Source organism: Nicotiana attenuata, unplaced genomic scaffold (genome assembly GCF_001879085.1).
Source record: "Nicotiana attenuata strain UT unplaced genomic scaffold, NIATTr2, whole genome shotgun sequence".
In the NCBI taxonomy this organism is placed as follows: Eukaryota; Viridiplantae; Streptophyta; class Magnoliopsida; order Solanales; family Solanaceae; genus Nicotiana; species Nicotiana attenuata.
The window spans coordinates 4,342-23,344 of NW_017676846.1; the positions used below are offsets into that span (position 1 = coordinate 4,342).

General features: G+C 38.7%; 1 protein-coding gene across 1 annotated transcript; it reads right to left on the bottom strand.

The window, feature by feature from the left end:
* Window positions 1-1,229: 1,229 nt before the first annotated feature.
* Window positions 1,230-18,455, bottom strand: LOC109221225 (protein fluG-like; the record flags this gene model as incomplete). Its single annotated transcript, XM_019385687.1, is given in 18 exon segments — window positions 1,230-1,359; window positions 1,460-1,516; window positions 1,587-1,707; window positions 2,080-2,252; window positions 3,052-3,410; window positions 5,008-5,056; window positions 5,187-5,282; window positions 5,416-5,572; window positions 5,727-5,832; window positions 5,904-6,019; window positions 6,127-6,191; window positions 7,341-7,604; window positions 15,473-15,665; window positions 17,185-17,246; window positions 17,331-17,543; window positions 17,731-17,787; window positions 17,858-18,228; window positions 18,302-18,455. Coding segments are annotated over 18 exon segments (2,619 nt in total).
* Between the last annotated feature and the right edge of the window lie 548 nt (window positions 18,456-19,003).

The window sequence follows — 19,003 nt, forward strand, 5'->3', positions numbered from 1 at the left end:
AAACTAAATTGAGAGCAAAAGAGCAAGGCGATTTTGCAAACAATTTATGTGAGATTTAAGTGTGCACTCCTGAAGCTACTTGAACAAGATTGAAGAACCAGCTCCATAAAGAGTTTTATGTGTCTTTCTTTATTTCTAGTTCAATTGTAGTAGGTGGATTAAAGTTGTACCTTTCAGCTTTTATAGAAGCAATTGTAATAGGTACTTTGAGTATTCAAGTTATAGGCTAACTTGAAGTTGTCGCAACAGTTGAGGTTGTGTGCTACAAAGGGATTAGAGTTAATCCTTAGGTTTACAAAGAGTTTTTGTAAATGCTGTTTTGGCTCAGTGATTTAGTGGAAGTTTGGGAAAATCCTACTGAGTAGTAGGTCGTGGTTTTTTCACCTTTTAAGCCAGGTGTTTTTCACGTAAAAATCTCTGTGTTCTTTATTTTATGTACTTTTAATTCCGCAAACAGTTGTAGTTAGATCACCTAGAAGAACCCGGTTCTTCTAGATCGAAAATCGGGTACCACACAAATCACCCCCCCCCCCCCTTGTGTGGTATTGACGTTTAGAACATCAGATAAGTTCTGCGTACACACTAGCCTCTCCAGACCCCACTTGTGGAATTAAACTGGGTATGTTGTTGTTGTTGTTATATAACGAGACAACACTCATTCCCTCAACCAAATGTAGAACACCCTAATAAAAGGATATAAGCACAATTTGATTAGCTGAGGGATTAGGAACAGAAAACAAATCTTACATATGGTTGAGGTATTTTTAACATTGCATCATCTTAAGTATCATGCAAATCAAATATTACTTTGAGAAGGAATTGTCATTGAAAACACATATCATAGTAGTGCAACATGTTTCCTGAAGTCCTTGAGTTGAGCTCAACTCTTTAAATATGAAGTCGAATATTTTCATGTACTATTACATTTGGTTCCTGCTTTCTACCTATAGTTAGCATGTATCTCACTATATGCCTTTTCAGTGAGAGGAGGAGTAGGAGCTAACTTTAGGGGCAGAATCGAAGCAAAGAAACTAGTTCTATTTATCTGGTGAAGCTCATGGAAGATACTCTCAATAGCGCAAGCACAAAATACCTCGAGTCCTAAGCTCAACTCAAGCAGAATAAATGGATATGCATGCTAAAATCTCCTAATTAGCTACAGTACTGTTTGCAGATAACATGAGAAACATCAAATTTATAAGCAAACATTCAAGGAAATAGAAACTTACATAATCTACAGTAATATTCAAGGATTGAAGATAACCGAGCATCTCCTCAAGCATTGGGGATGCAGCATCAAATGCTGCTGTATGGCACTTCCTGTACTGATCCGATGAATCAAATTCTTCTTTGTCATTCCTGTGTGATTCAGTTGTACATATTTAGTGTAACGTTCTATAGAGGACAGCTCTAGAAACATATATGATGGAAGACTAGATACAAAAATATTATGGCTCACATAATTTATTACACTCTCTAGAAGGTAAAATTCAACTTCAAAGCCTGCAGTCATGACCTGAAAAATGTAGATACCTGTCATACCAATAACATTTTCAACTCTTTGTTGGGCAAGATTGTAAACGTACCAAACCGAATTCATCTTTTAAAATTTTAGAGATTCTGCGTAAAGCTTCTCTTGGACAATATTCCCATGGTTCACCAGATTTAGTACACATGTTAGCCAAAACCATTTCCTGCTCTTTTGCCCTGGATCAAAAGATGCACATCAAAACTTGTTTGAAAAATTTTCTGTCCTGGAAACAACATGATCAAAGAGCACAGGTATATATATGAAAGATCTCTAATATTTCAACAAATATTATATTCTGAACTCATAATTTCAAAAGAGCAATGGTTTTGGCTATAAAAAATGAAGATTGAACCTATCAATTTTAAATCCTGAATCCGCTTTTGCAGACAAGTGGAACAACAACAAAAGCAATGGACATCAATGTGCGTGTGAAGTTAGACAAATCATCTAGAAAATACTTTATAGCTTGATGTTCCATCAGTTCTAACATGTCTCCGAGTATATCACATAATAGTAAATATTCTTATAGACAGGTGTCAAAACAGTACCATGGAATTCTGCATTTGGTTGATAAATCAGGAACAATAGTGAACAGACCCGAACAGGTGAGAGTAGTGTCCTCTACGGGATAATCAGATATTGAACTTATCCCCATACATGCACGAGGTAAGCCTATACCATGCTTTTTCACGAAACTATAGAAGCGCTGCTGTGGAACACCCTGCAAATGATGCAGAACAAAATAAAAAAATCATTACGTTTTCTTTGGCAGAACAGGGAAGTTCCAAACAACGTGCCACATCATGTAGTGAAGGTAATCAAAATGGCTGAAAACTATACTGACTAATGAGCTTGTTGTACTTAACCTGAATAATACATCTGATACAATTAAAGATATTTGGTATGAAATAATGTCCACCAGGATTTTCGACATTCAAAGAATCATAAGCCAACCAAATATTCAACATAGCCAAAGCATCACAAGAGACAGAATGCACCCACAAAATATTAAAAGGAAATCCATTTAAATACTCTTTGCAAGAACTTCTTAAACCATAATTCAAAAATTAACAATGAGAAGTAGATACTAAGCATTGTCATAGCTGGACTCATTAATAGCTTCGGCGTACACCCTTTTCTTAGTGAAAGCGGAATAATACTAGCAAGCTTGTTGAAATCACAACATATGATTACAAAGTGTTCAATGCTTCACAAAATCAAATTCTCAAATTTCACAAAATAAAGAACTATCTTTTGTTTTAGCTGATGACAACCTCCTATTTGAGGTAAGATGAAACAGCGAAGTTGAGTAGATATTTGTCTTCAGATTATTATGGTTACGCAACCTTTCATCTTTTTGTTGATGCTATCATTGAAAATTCTTTAACCAGCTTGTATGCTATTGAAACTTTTTGCATTTTCTCAAAGAGGACCAAAGATTTAGTATTATAAAGCATATCATTAAATAATTCGTTATCATAAGGCAAAAGCAGTAACTTAAAGACAAAGGTACAGCTTACACGGCATCTATGTTGGCCAGAAGCACCTATCCAAATAATGCGAACAAGGGTAACATCCTTTGATGAGCCATATAACTCTTCACTCTGGAAGTAAGACAATATACAAGGTTCTACATCAGAATCTGTTGAAGAATCCTTTAATGAACCATGTAGCTCTTCCTTAATGAAGGGAGACGGTATATGAGGTTCTATATCAGAATCTTTTGAAGAAACATCAAGTTTGTGCAATTTGTAAAACTTCTTTGCATTTTCTGCAAATATATCTTTAACGGCTGCCACAGCTTTTGTAATTGAAAGATCACCCTCAACCATCGCATCGCGTAGAACAGAGAATGCTGCTTCACGTGCTCTCTTTGCACCTGCATTAGAAATCAAGTTTAGGTTATACTCATAACAAGATGGGAAGAAGATGAACTCATTTATCTAGCATGCAACTCAAGCTGGATATTATTGTTCGGCAATAATTTACCTTTTCCTTATGATAACTTACTTGATCAGAGTGAAAATGTACCTCAAGCAATATTAATTTGCAGCACATTTTCACCTCAGCAAGTAGAATTAACTATTGCTTTTAGTTACTCAATAAATAGTTTAATAAACTAAAAATACAAATTCAATTTTCCAATAGGTAAAACAATCCAGTTGGGTAGCATGGGATGGAGTGGACAGAACACTGCTCATAAAATGGTTCATGGAAAGACATGAGCAGAATACGGATGTACCTACAGTAGATTTTTGTATGTCATTCATATCTCTATACACAATTTAAGGAGCATATCTGTGTCTAATAACTGAGGTATAGTCTAATTCTGAAGTATAAATGTGTTGTAGACATACTTATAGAGGTGGCAATTGGGGTGGGGCGGGGCAAGCCTTGACCCACTAAGATTTTGAAAGTTAAAGCTAGTATTCGCTATTAGGAGCAACATAATATATGAATCTTCTTAATAATCTTCCTGGGAATTCTTGTTCAAAGCTGAAGCTTGAAGCTTCAAATTTCTAAAACAAGATGTACACTGTTAAGCAATTTCAGCAGCTCTATACCTTGCCCTGCCCTGCCCTAACCCATCAATCTTTTTCAAAAATAATATTTTGCCCTGCCCTGCCCTGCCCCGCCCCGCCCCAATTGCCATCCCTACGTAGTTGTAAGTTTTTCTAACACTATATATCACCAATTGTCTCTTTTTTTTCTTTGGTTCCCACCCGGTGTCCGGTACACACACTGAGGCCCAATTAAATCTGGATTCATGGCAGGAAGTCTACATTGGGGTAAAACGTTTCCTAACAAAGGCGACTCCATACCCAGGGCTCGAACCTGAAACTTCTGGTTAAGGATGAAGGAGTAGTTACCACTCTACCGCAACCTTGTTAGTCTATCACTAATTGTCTATATTCATTATCTTCCCATAGACACTGTTCAGTATCCTCTTTTTTCCTTCTACTTCCTATTCGATTGTTTCTCAACTGATTTTAAAAATCTTTATTGTGTAATCTGACTATGCAACCTAAATTGATATCATCCTAATGTGCATAGCACATTCAGGATAAGTAAAGACACATGTCGACAATCAACAGCAACAACAACAACAACAAACCTAGTGCAATCCCACAAGTGGGGTCTGGGAGGGTAATGTGCACTCAGACCTTACCCAAGATAGAGAGGTTGTTTCCGGTACATCCTCGACACACATGTCGACAATCAAACACCAGAAAAACATGGACAAAGTCAAACATTTATCTTATATTGTCCAAATTCTAACAAAATTGTGTTAGACGAAGTGTGAGAGAAGGACACGACATCCTGTCATAAGTGTTTCTACTTCTTAGCTAGCCAGATTTAGTAGGTATTTCAGATTAGCTGAAGCAAACTTTAAATTTTTTATCTTGTGAAAGCCAACAGTAACAAATGCTTGTCATGTCATACTTTAAGGATAATAAGAATAATTCTGGACAAACCTAAATAAAAGGCTTCAGCAAACGCGATGGCATCAGTGCTGAACATAACCTGTTGATATCCAAACATTAGAAAGGGAAAACATTTGCTCTTTAATGATGTTTGAAAGAGTAGTCAAACTAAGAATATGGAAACTGTAGCCTGAACTGAAAAACAATGTATCTTTAAGTACATGAACAACCTTATTCATCGGAGCAAGTTTCAGGAGTTCTTTCAATGAGGATATCATCCCATGGAAGCTAAGTTTAGGAATTGCAAACCCAAAGTCAAGATATACCTATCACAGAAGACAATGGACATGTTACAGAGACACAAGCAAAATACTTCATCATTAACAATAGATGTGAAAAAGTCTCAAATTTGGCAGGTGTACATGTTAATAGTTTCAGATAGAGGATTAAAGATCTTACTTGAGGGTATGCAGAAGCCAGATGTGAAGCTTCCTTTGAGAATGGGTAGGACGCGTGCAAAAGCACTAATCGGCTATTAGTGAATCTCTTATCCTCAAGAAGATTGTGAAGATAAAGGGGATTAGCAAGCATCATATCAAAATCCTTGTCCCCGAAACTGAAATGAAGAAACATAACAATGTTTCTTATAAGGACTGGGAATATACTACAATAACAAAGGGCTTAAAGACTGTCGACTCAATCAAATACCGTGACAAGCTAGAAAGAAAATGAGAATCAAAGCTATCTATATAAAACATTATTTTGGTTACCCCATGTGTATCTGCATTGGCAAGTCATAACTTTGAGCGACCTCCAACGCATGGATAAATATATAATCAATGAAGCTCTTGTTTGAGATTCTGATGGGATTCCCAGCTGGAAAGACAGGAACTATTAGAATCAGCTGCTCAATCATGATGCATTACAACCCGAGTCTTGCAACTCACCGCGTAAAACATCACTCAGGCCCTCCTCTGCCTCTTTTTGAGTGACTTCTGTATTAATTGCAAGGCCGCTACGACATGCAACCATGCTTTTAAATGCAACAACATTATCAGCTACTGTGTGAAACGAATAGGAAAAACATACCGAAAGCATAACTTTTTACAGATCAAAAGAAACATGTTTTGAACTACTCTGGAATATATTGACTCATAATTCAAAGGATATGACTTCAGCTCCTTAGTGAAAATCTCCATGAATGAATCCAGTGTCCATGTTGTTCCATCTGCAGCCTAGGATAGAACAGAACAGGAGAAAGAGATAATCAGATCTAAACTATAGGGGTACAAAGAGATAACAAAGACAGAATATTCTTGTGGAAGTGATATCAATAGTCACAACAACCAACCCCAAACAATGCAAGAACTTCAAGCCCCTCCACTTCATCATAGTCGTTAAAAGCAAAAGAGCCATCAGTAATTTAATACTGTAAAAGAATTGGACAATGAATCATGCAGTAGAAATAGTTCTACATGAAACATGATATTGTCCTATACTACCTCTTTATATATGCGAGCCTACAAATTCAGGTCTTTTCCAGATGGATCGAAGATTCAAGTCGATTATGGCATTACTTTAAAAGAGATTAAAAAAATTTGCTCATTATTTTCCCATTAGTTCATGGATATGTTCATTCATTATTCTTTTAGCTCGCATTTTCCTCTCTTCCCAAGGTCCTACCAATATCGTTTTTAATTCATAGGGGAATGCCAAAACTTTGGTACTATTTCATGTCTATCTTTTCTTTATTATCTTAAAAACCTGTAATCCGCAATATGAAAACTGTAACTTCCACTAGTAGCAATGCCAAGACTATCTTATGATCGCACAAAATGTTTGATAAAATATCGTCCTCATGAATGGTCATCTAATCTTAGAACTATCAGTCTACAAGAGAACCTTTTACATTAATCAAATTCTAAGGCAAAGCACGGACAAATCTATGTTGCGTGGACTCTCCAAATGTTGCTACACCCATGTCGGATCCTCCAAAAATACACTACTTTTGGAGGATCCGACACATAAGCAAAGAGGCAAATACAAGCAAGGAGGGAAGCAACCCTATTGAAAAAGAGCAAAGACCATATAATGTTTTAAATAAGATACATCTATCTTGGCTCGTTTTCTATTAAATGAGAGGCACTAAATGGTGAAAGAGCAGGCTAAACAACACTAGCAGGTTATACCCTCGTAAAAGTTGTACATTGTCAGTGTAGACTGTCAGTTAAAAAAAGAAGTGTAGGTAACTAGCAGGTTGCTAGTCTATACTTTGTTATAAAAATTTATCTGCAATTGATTTTTGGTTTTAAGGTGACCTGATAGCTGGCGATGTACAAAAGTTAAACTCAACGCAATATACTACAAAATGATTTGTACATTACCTTATCAAGAATTTTTTCAGCTAGATGTTCAACTCGCAGTATTCTACCAACGATTGGCACAACTTTTTTGTGCCATTCAATATCAACCATTTTATCCAATTCAATTCCATCATCAATAAGTATGGTAGATACTCTTGCAGCCCTGAAGCAAGTAATAGCGCTCTGCTCCAAGCCTAAGCTCCGGCGAGTTTCTAGAACAGTATGCAAACCTAAGCTTAAGCTTAAGCTTGGGCCATACAGTTCTGTCAGTTCCCTCAGGCCTCTCTACAAGAAAAACAAAGAGAGTTGTAAGAAAAACTCTTAGGGGTCGTTTGGTATGAGGCATAAGAAGGTATAGTGCTGGTATAAAAATTTAATACCATCTTAATACTTCGTTTGGTTAGCAAACCAGGTATAAGTTATCCCAGGATTAAAATTAACACCGGGATAACTTATACCTTATAGAGGGTGGGGTAATTAGCACCGGTATAACTTATACATTATTCTTACAAATTATGCAATTGTCATATTTAATACAACATACCAAACAATAGATAAAAAACAATCCCCGCATAACTTATACCGGTATAACTTATCCCGGCATAAGCCGTATTCAAACCAAACGACCCCTTAAAGAGCAAAAAACATAAATGTTCAAGAACTAGATCAATGAATGATAAGCTAACATAAGTAAAGACAGGAACACATTTGCACATGTCCTTAGCCAGTAACAGTGGAAGTGATTGCAATATCAGAACAATTAATTTCAATTTTTGGAAGAAGTTATGTTGTGAAAAAAAGCCGTGCAACAAGAAACGTATAGTTTTAATTTTTTACCAGTGATTTGATTTTCCAGCCAAAGTGTTTCCAACAACTTTCAAGACTAAAAGCCATTAACCCTCATAAAAAACCCTTTTATTTATCCTCATAATTGCTGTACCCTAAAACTTCTCAGCTTCCTAACTTAAATCAACATACCCATTCGCAATACTTGGCTCAGTTAATTGCTAAGCAACACAAAGTAAATTGAACTACTGTGATATCACAATCAATGAGATAGCCACAACTCGAAGCCCAAACCAATTCCCTAGTAATGGAATAAGCAGGCAGATTATCTCTATTTAATCAAAAAACCATTAAATTCTACTGACCACTTAGTATCCTTATCATTAGAATTTGGTGATCAAGCTGGAGCGACCTGACATTATATTGTGACTAGAGGTGAATTCAGTATTTTTAGAAATAATGACTGCTATCATACACCTTAATATGGCTCCCCTTCTTAACTGAGCTACTATTACAAGTTAAAATTTACTATTATTATATGAAAAAAGTATATTGCGTTATTGTAATTTTTTTACATGTGCAGACATAATTTGAGCTAAAAACGATTAATTCAATTTAACCCACATAACCCATGCTAGATCCGCCTCGAAATATTGTAACCTATGTTTAACATATCATAACAATGACGTTATACAGCATGCTCCAAAAGGTTAATTCAAAAAATTGTTATAAAAAAGCTAACATGTGTGATAAGAAATAGACCTTGAAATTGAGGGTATAGGGTGCATTATATAAAGCATCGCAAGTGGCACTTGAGAAAAGGGTAATTGGAATGGAGGGCTACAATATTATGTGAATGAGCATCCACTATATCCACTGCTCTTTTCAGCTCTATAAGCTTATCTTTTTTCATCTTCATGTTCAAAATGTCAATTCAGACTCTCAATATAATTTTGTTTAGTTAGTTCTCTATTAGTGCAGTTTGCAGCTGAATTTTTATGGATTTTCACCACTGTTTTGACTGATTCTCCGCGTGCGTGCATGCATGCAATTGATTTCATTGTTTTTCTTTGTTTGGATAAGCTTAAAAATCGTACTATTATTACATATGAGTGTATATCGAAAAAAATGGTTGTCAGGTCAAATTTTCTCAATATATCCTTAAAAGTTTTTGTGGTGATGACTACTTCAACTTAGGGAGCTCTGCCTTGCATTGTGCAAAGTTAGCTAGACGAGCTGTCAAGTAACGAGATAGTAGAGGCAGATCTTAGGATTTTATAGTAAATCCCAAACTTTTATTTCCAGCTAGGTGGATTAGTGTGTATATATACTAGTCTTAGGGTACGCGCGTTGCGCGTGTACCCTATCTTATTAAATATAGATATAACATAATTAAAACTTGAGTTATAAAATAAAGTGTAAAATCGTAAACATAAAAAGAATTTACCATATATAGCTAACCCAATAAAAAAAAAAACTTATACAAAAAAACGAAAGTTACGCTCAGTACATTAAGTACCATTATTCTCAACTTAAGAAAATGTATACTTTTATAATTGCACCAAATAAATTTCATAAGTTATCATATTTCTTTTTCAGTTACCAAAAGTTGTACTCACTACAAAGAATGCATATTTAAATTCTACGAACTTTATTATGCAGCGATCAATTAAATTATTTTAGGTGTATTATAAAATTGTTTGTACTCACAAGATTTATATCACTAATCCTCAAAATTACAACAAATAAGAAAATAATTTATATAACAATTAAATAACTAAGAGTAAAAAAATTTACTTATGTCAAAATATACGAAATTTCCTAGTTCATTAACAAACAAACAAAAAAAAACTAAATCTAAAAGGTAACTACTCCTAAATAGTAGGAAATCAATTAAAATAACTATTGCCAAATATTAGGAAAATAATCAAATGATATTTTGTTCATTATAAACTCTATTTTAAAAGGATGGCAAACGACATTTCGCTTAGGGCCTTCGTGCTTTTAGTATATTATAGAAGATAGATTATAATAATGGTATAATGTTGCAAATCATGTGTATAAATAATATTGCCAAAAAATAATAGGCTGTGCGGTTGCAAACTTAAAAAGATAAATAATATTAATTAGCTCATATCAAATTTTAAATATTTAATTATATTTTATTCAATAAGAATTCTATTTCAAATAGTTAAAAATCAATTAGGTGAAGAATTACCCATGCACGACATGTTAAAAAAAATGACAATTCTTTATAAATCTCAAAGAATAAGAATCACTACATATCATAAATAAAGTCTTCAATTGAAATGACTTTTTGGAAGGCATAATCGTATTTGCATGAAAATATGCGGCAGAAGAACACCAAGATGAAAATAAGTATTATAGTTTGAAGAAACTAATTGCAATTTATGATATAAATTTAATTGGCATACAAGATGATAAGTCCTTTACTTGCCGTAATGCACCAATGCAAAGTGCTTGTTGAACTCCTACAATCTGCAGGTAGATTTCTTCTAAACCTGTAGCAAAATTAACTTCTAATCAAAATAAAATAATCCATCTCTAATAAAGGATTTCTAACTAAATACTCAGCAATATTCCCAACAAATTATGAAATTAATATAATTGCATACAATTGGATTTAAAAAACAACTCAAAAATAAAATTGACTAAATTCGAGAATCTGAATCTCTTCTACAAAAAAATCAATGCATCATAAATTTCTAACAAATTTACTTGAAAATACGACTCCAACAACTAAAATAAGAAGCTAAAATGGAGAAAAAAAAAACTAAAAGTGTATCTCTCGTGAAAGGCTATTAGAAAGAAAAGAGTATAACTGAATAAGGGCAAGAGAGATTGAAGAAGAGAGAAAAACTATAATTATCTCGTATTACCATATTAGAAGTACTTTTAGGCATATTTATTAGAGGTAAAAAGTTCTAGACTGATTTGGATACCATATTAAAAAATTTAACGATATAAAATCCTTAGGTGAATTAAATTTCTAAATATTAGAAGTTTTATATAGTTCAAATTATAAGGAAGTAAATATACAATGTTTAATTAATGTCTCATAAATATTAGAAAAATAATTAAATGACTATATTTTGTCCATTGTAAATTCTATTTTAAAGGGTAAAAAAGGCGAACGATATTTCGCTAAGGGCCTTCGTGCTTTTAATATAGTATAGAGTATAGATATATATTTGACTATCTTAAGCAGATGATAATAGTACCTAATTCACAGGTTAAATTACACTTATCGTGTAAAAAATTTTTACGTTTATCATCAGAGGCGGATCTAGGATTTGAACATGATAAGTGTCATATAGTGTACACTTTGTAATGACTAATACTCAGTTTGTTAGGGAAGTTTATTCGATTTTTTTTAATTCATCGGGTCAACTTAATAGGTATTTTTTATTTGTAAATATGTAAATTACATCTCAAATATCAAGAAACAAACGTAATTAGCATTTTCATAAGGAATCATAGCTTTATTTTAACAAAACAAGTAAAACCAATATTTTTTCACTAGAGAATTACATCTTTTTTCTTTATATTAAAAATAAGTTTACGCATAACATCTTCAATAAGGGAATTGCACTAATCAAGATAAGAAACTTAAGAAAAAAAATCTTCAATAGATAAATTATACCCCATAGATATAGAATTAAATAAACTACAAGTTCTCAAAAATCAAAATCATAAATCTCATATTTTTGTTAGCAATACTTATGAAATTTTCATCATAATTTAATAGTAAAGAGATTTAAATTATATTTAAATTGAATTTGATCTAATAAAAAGAGATGTAAATTGAATTTGATCTCAACCTAAAATTCCCTCTAAGACCCAAGTTTCTCGGATTTAAAAGAAAAAAACCCATTGATTTGAGATTAAGAGGAATACTTATTGTATTCGGTAAAAATCAGAGGGCTCGATTTCGCGATCATTAGAGCGCCTCAGGGAGACCACCCCCGGGAGGCTCGAATTCTAGCTTGAAGCTCGCCCCCGAGGGTTCGTAATGATCGACCTCGAGGCAGTGCAAGCCAACTGCTGCGACGCACCAGCGGGAAGTTCCCAAGGCGTGCGATCAGACAAAGCCTGCCAAGGGAAACACTAGTCTGGTATCTGTACCAGACTAGTGTTTAGTTGTTCCAGCTATGTATCTTTGTAATAATTATTCATGTACTATGATGGGATTTCCCTCCTTATATAAAAAGGGGATCCCTGTCATTTTGTAAAGACACATCTCAAAAACACAAGATACTTCATTCAATACAAGAACATTCTTTCTGCTCTCTAACTTAAACATACTCTCTATTTGGCTCTGTTGCTTACATTTATTGCTTTATTTATATTTATTGTGTATATCATTAATCGTTCTTCATTTATTGCTCGTTATTGGTCATAAAGAGCCGCAATCACAACCCTAATAGTTGTTAATCCTCCATCGACCGCCCTTAGTCAGGCATCTAACTTGGTATCGAGGCCCCGCACGCGCTAGCTCGAGGCACCGATTCTCAACCGTTTGGTTTGGTTTCTAAAGCCATCTTCAATATCTTATATTATTTTCTAATCTCGTCACTTAGCATCTACTGCTTAACAACTAGCATAAAAATAGATCACATATTTTTAGAACCACAAAATCAAATCTAATTGTTATTACCATTTTCAAGGTAAACAGTTTGGCGCCCACCTTGGGGCTAAAAATAATAGTGATTGTTTTCTTGCTGGTTTTCTACATAACACAAGTTATCTTTCACACTTTTTCTTGCCCAAGATCTTTGATTTCGGGTCAAAACCCATAAAAATGCTCGAGGACCTCACAAAGAGGGTCGAATCGGGCGAGAAAAAGATAGAAGTCAACGACAAGAAGGTGGAGACCTACAGTACTAGGGTCGATCAAATCCCGGGCGCACCCCCGATCCTGAAAGGTGTCGACTCCAAGAAGTTCGTGCAAAAGCCGTTCCCACAGGAAGCGGCTCCAAAACCCATTCCAAAGAAGTTCAGAATGCCCGACCTTCCGAAGTACAACGGAACCTCGGACCCCAATGAGCACGCCACTGCTTACACTTGTGTAGTAAAAGGCAACGACCTGAAGGACGACGAGATCGAATCCATCCTACTGAAGAAATTTGGAGAGACGATCTCAAAGGGAGCGATGATGTGGTACCACAACTTAGCCCACACTCGATAGATTCGTTTGCCATGCTGGCAGATTCGTTCATAAAGGCACATGCTGGTGCCATCAAGGTAGCTACAAGAAAATCCGGCGTTTTCAAAATCAAGCAAAGAGATAACGAGATGCTGCGAGAATTCGTATCTCTCTTCTAAATGGAACGAATGGAACTACCGCCGGTCTTCGACGACTGGTCAGTGCAGGCCTTCACTCAAGATTTGAACGAGCGGAGCTCGGTAGCTTCGAAGTAGCTGAAGCAGAACTTAGTCGAATATCCCGCTGTGACCTGGTCGGATGTCCACAACCGATACCAATCAAAGATCAGGGTCGAAGACGACCAACTGGGAGCCCCCTCGGGCTCGGTATATCCTAGCAGGCTTCCGACGAACGAGCCAAAGACAAACAAAGAAAGATACCAACCATACACTGAAGATAGAAGAAACGCCCAAGGCGCAACATACCCCGCAACGATCGAAGGCTAGATCAAGGTCAAAACCCTCGAGGACTAGTTAGCAGAGCTAGATTCGATGGGCACATAGGGCCGACGGAGGCACCCCGCATGTCGGAATACAATTTCAACGTCGACATATCAGACATCGTATTCGCCATCAGTAAAATCAAAGACACCAGGTGGCCAAGGCCTGTACAATCAGATCCTTCGCAAAGGAACCATAACTTAGTGTGTGAATTTCACAACACACATGGTCACAAGATCGAGGATTGCCGACAACTCCGGGAAGAAGTAGCCCGACTACTCAGCAAAGGTCACCTCCGAGAATTCCTCAGCGACCGAGCCAATAATCAGTTCCAGGAAAGAGAGGCGACCAAGAAGAGTGAAACAAGTGAGCCACAACATGTCATCCACATGATCTTCGGAGGTATCGATGCTCCACAAGAACCCATGGTCGGGAGAACAAAAATTTCCATCACCAGGGAGAAGTGAACTCGAGGTTACATACCCGAGGACACCCTCACATTCAACGACGAGGACATCGAGGCTCTATCTCAGCCCCATAACGACGCATTGGTAATTTTTTTTTGTTTGTAAATACATTTCAAATTAAGCGTGTGCTTGTGGATCCAGGTAGCTCAGCCAACATCATCAGGTCGAGGGTGGTGGAGCAGATTGGACTGCTCGACCAGATCGTGCCCGCCTCTCGAGTCCTCAAGGGATTCAACATGGCAAGCAAAATGACCAAAGGATAAATCACCCTCCCGGTCAACGTGGCTGGGACAACCCAAAATTCCAAATCTCATGTCATCGAAGGAGATATGAGGTATAACGCCTTGCTCGGAAGGCCGTGGATACACTGCATGAGGGCAGTACCGTCCACCCTCCATCAAATGATGAAGTTCCCGACAAAGGACGGGATAAAAACCGTCTACGGAGAATAGCATGCAGCAAAAGAGATGTTTGCGGTGCACGATGTGGCATCGGCACCGATAACTCCATCGTCGAAGGAGCCAAAGGATAAGCAAACAGTAAAATAGCAATAACAAGCTATACTTCCGGTTACACCCGACTAAAACAAGTAACGGACCGTACCGCGTCCTCAAGGCAAACAATCGAAGCATATCAAGACTCAAGGCATCGCCGGCACTAAGGTGTGGTCATCTCCCTTTTTCGTTCAGGCTTTGCTCTAACCATGTACGTAGGCACTCGATAAATGCTACCAAAGCGCTTTCCAACCTGAAGGCCTTAGGTTTCGAAAGCATGCGTTGCACTCTTTTCCTTCGATCGGGTTTTGTCCAAGAAGGGTTTTTACCAACAAGGTTTTTAATGAGGCAACATCTATATGCTACCTAATGAAGGCTCAACAAAGTATTCAAGGCTTCTCTTCAATCAACCTCGAATACTGAGGGGCATCCCCCCGAAAGGTCACCTCCTCGGAGAAGCCAAGGTGTGCTGAACGGGGTCTCGATAGGAAAATGATGTACCAGGCCAAACGGTCGAACGAACCGTGTCCATGCCAAGCCCTAGATGGTGAAGACATGTATACTTGTTCCAAGTAATCAAAGAATACTTTCCCCTCCATCAAAGCATTTCGCGTTTCAAAGAAGTTCGCCACTTCTTACAAAAATGGCTCCAGGGCCCAAAATATCCCTAACACTCGGGGACTGGCATCAAAAACTCGAAGCTAAGCCCTCAATGAGGCAACGTTAACATTGCAAAAACGGCTCCAGAATCCAAAAAGCGTCCCAAACACTCGGGGACTGGCGTCAAAAACTCAAGGCTACATGACCTCCGGGTTGGAAATCCAGAATTCGTAAGCTCCCAATGAGGCAATACCAAGTTTACAGAGAATGGCTCTCGAGCCAAGAAATTTTTGATCACTTGGGAACTGCCGCCAACTGCCGTCCCCATTGATCTGTCAAAAACCCAAGGCTATAAGGCCCCATGCGGGCAACCTCGAACGCGTAAGACCTCCATAAGGCAATATCAAAACTGTAAGACCTCGAAGGCATGTAAAAATTCATAAGACCTAGGCAATATCAAATTTGTAAGACCTCAAGCAAGGCCTGAACCATACTTGTACCAAGTAACCAAACCTGTAAGACCTCAGGCAAGGCATGAACCATACTTCTACTAAGTAACCAAAGCTGTAAGACCTCAAAGGCATGTAAAAATTTATAAGACCATACAAAAGGCACAAATCCCGATCTTAAAGTTAAGGCAATATATCGAACTTATAAGACCCCTAAAGGCATACCCTCGATATAGATGCCGAAACTACTTCACTCGGGGACTGAAAGGCTCCGGCCAAACACAACGACTATGGCCACAAGGCTGTACCAGCCAAACTAACGCGACTTGGGGACTCCCGACCGTTGCTACAAAATCGCAAGCCTTCAATTACTTCGAAACGAACTGGTTAAAACAGGATACCCTCGACACAAGCAAAGGGGCTTCGACCATGTCAGCTCTAGAACTATAGGCTTTGAAACACTCAGCCACCGAGCAAGACCTCCCGAGGTGCTCGATCACTGCCATGTAACGACTCGCAATCGAGGTTTTACCGAACCGTCGAAGAGTCAGGCAAATGCAAATTCAAAAATCCTTAACGAGGGAAGAATAAAGCCTATATTAGAGGTCGTACCGACCCTAATGCGTAAGAGCCACTGCCGCCAGCTCATATAAAATGTCGTACCGACCTAAAGCGTAAGAGCCACTGCCGCCAGCTGACATAAAAGGTCGTACCGACCTAAAGCGTAAGAGTCGCTGCCGCCAACTCGTATAAAAGGTCGTACCGACCTAAAGCATAAGAACCACTGCCGCCATACCATGTAAAAGGCCGTACCGACCAATCGTGTAAGAGCCTAAGGGCCAGCCTTAAAATCAAAAACTTAAGGGTCAATAGGCTCGAGTAGAAACCCGACTCGGAGACTGAACTCGAAACAATTAACCACATATGCCTAAGAACAAAAGCATAAGAGCTTAAACGCCGGCTTACACTAAAGGTCGTCCCGACCAAACACGTAAGAGCCTACTGGGCCACCGGAACGAAGCCCGGGGCCGTACAATAGACCTAAGGGTTCTTCTTCCAAAGATCAGTTCATCTGGCTAACGACTGACAAACCTCGAAGCGAAGGGAAGTGCATGAAAAATGAAGCCGCAAGGCTTCCTTGATACATATATGCGAAAAATACAAACTCCATTTACAATGTTCCTTGAAAGCACTATACACAGAATCGGAAAAGGAAGGCCTAATCTATGTCCTCCTCGGGGACTATGGCCCGTCGGCCTCTTTCTCGCTATCATCAGCATCGGACAGAAAGGACTTAGCGTCAGACTCATCCGCCTTTGCCTGCTTTACCTCTTCCGAGAGGTCAAATCCCCTAGCATGAATCTCCTTGAGGGTTTCCCTTCGAGATATGCATCGAGCATACTCCTTGCTTCTGCCCTTACAGTTAAGAGCCCTCCTCAGATCAGCTCGAGCATCGGCAGCATCCTTCAAATAAACGACCACTTTTTTATCGGCCTTAGTTCGGCTCATTACGGCTTCGGCCCGGGCATCCACAACTTCGACCTTCACCTTCTGAAGCTCATACTTGAGGCTTGATATCATGTCTGCTCGGACCAAGCTGTATTCATGAGCTACGCGAAGTTGCGCTTCGAAGGCGGAAGCTTTGGACAAAGCGGCCTTTTCCGCCACAACCTGAGCATCCACCCGAGCCTTCAATTCATCGCACTGACACTTAATTTGGGCAATTTCACTCTCGAGGAATTCCAGGCTCTCCAACTTCTTCTACAACTAGAATAAACGAAACATCAGCCTCTGGGATAGAAAAGGGAACATGCACCCCTTAGAACAAAATTTGCCTGCTCTTCAAGGTAGCTTTCATAGTTCAAGCTTCGACTCGCCTCATACCACAAGTGTGCCAACTCATCCTCCTTGTCATCGCAAAGGAGCCTAAGGTTTTTTCCCTATCCACGGCTTTCTGCAGCCCGACCTCACGATGAAGCAGCTCAGATTTGAGCTTGTTTAAAGCCTATGAAGGAAAAACTCAATAAAAGAATAAAAGTTGCAAAAACCAAGGAATCAACACCGCCAAAGCTCACCTCAGAGTAGAGCCGCTGAGCTTCCTCAAAAGTCGAGCGCACATCCGCTAGCCTGGTTCCATCAAACCCAGTAAAACCACTCCCGGTCGGTACACGGTCGCTCGATACATGCGGCCGCCAGCCTTGAGCATCCCTCGAAGTACCTTCGACGGGAGGAGAAGCCGGCGGCAGAGAACCTTCGTTCCTCGCCTCGGGCGCTGCAGGTTCGGGTGATGCATCCTCACTAAGCCTCAGGGCTAGACACATCCTTCTATAAGCATCGTCAGTCTGCGGAGGCTCTTTTCGCTTATTATTATTATTCGGCCCCGAAGCTGATAATTCTTCCCCCTCTCCGAGAAGGCACGATCTCACCTCAGAGAACCCGCCAATACCTACAAAGATGGAATCAATGCGCTTAAAAAGGGAATGCTTTCCAAAGAAAGAGCAAAATTGCATAGCACGTACCGTGGTTTTTTGCCTCCCATCTGCCCTTAGACAGGTCTCGCCACTTACGACCATCATAGATCGAATGGATCGCCAACTTCTGAGCCAATCTGTCATGTCGGGGACCTCGTAGGGTGTCCATGAAATTGCTGCAGAAAGGGAATGAAAAACGCATTTACGGAGCTCGCCTCCGCCATGAACAAAACAAGCAAAACAACAAAGACACAAGTGTACCACTTACGTGCAAAATTCCATTCCTCGGGAAACGGCAGGATCTCCATCGGGATAATGTCAGAAGTCCGTACTCGGATAAATCTGCTCATCCATTCCCGGTCCCCATCTTCTTCATCGTCAACGACGAAAGACCTAGTGGATCGGCATCGCAGGGTTAGTAGGCCTCGATGGCGAAATAGCCGGTACAGCCTGATAAGATGACTGAGTGTAAAATCGAGCCCTGCTCCCTCCGCAAAGAATTGCATCGTCAGTACTATACGCCAAAACGAAGGGTGAATCTGAGCCAAGGTAGCCCGATACTTTCGACAGAAATCGAGCACAACCCTATCGAGGGGGCCCAGCGTGAAGAGGTACGTGTATACGTTCAGAAACCCCTCGGCACGGTCCATAATGCTCTTTTCCGGGGAAGGTATCTGCAGTACTACTTTCTTCCCCCATCCGCAATCTTTTCTCACTGACTCAAGATGCTCCTCTTCTATCAGAGAGGTA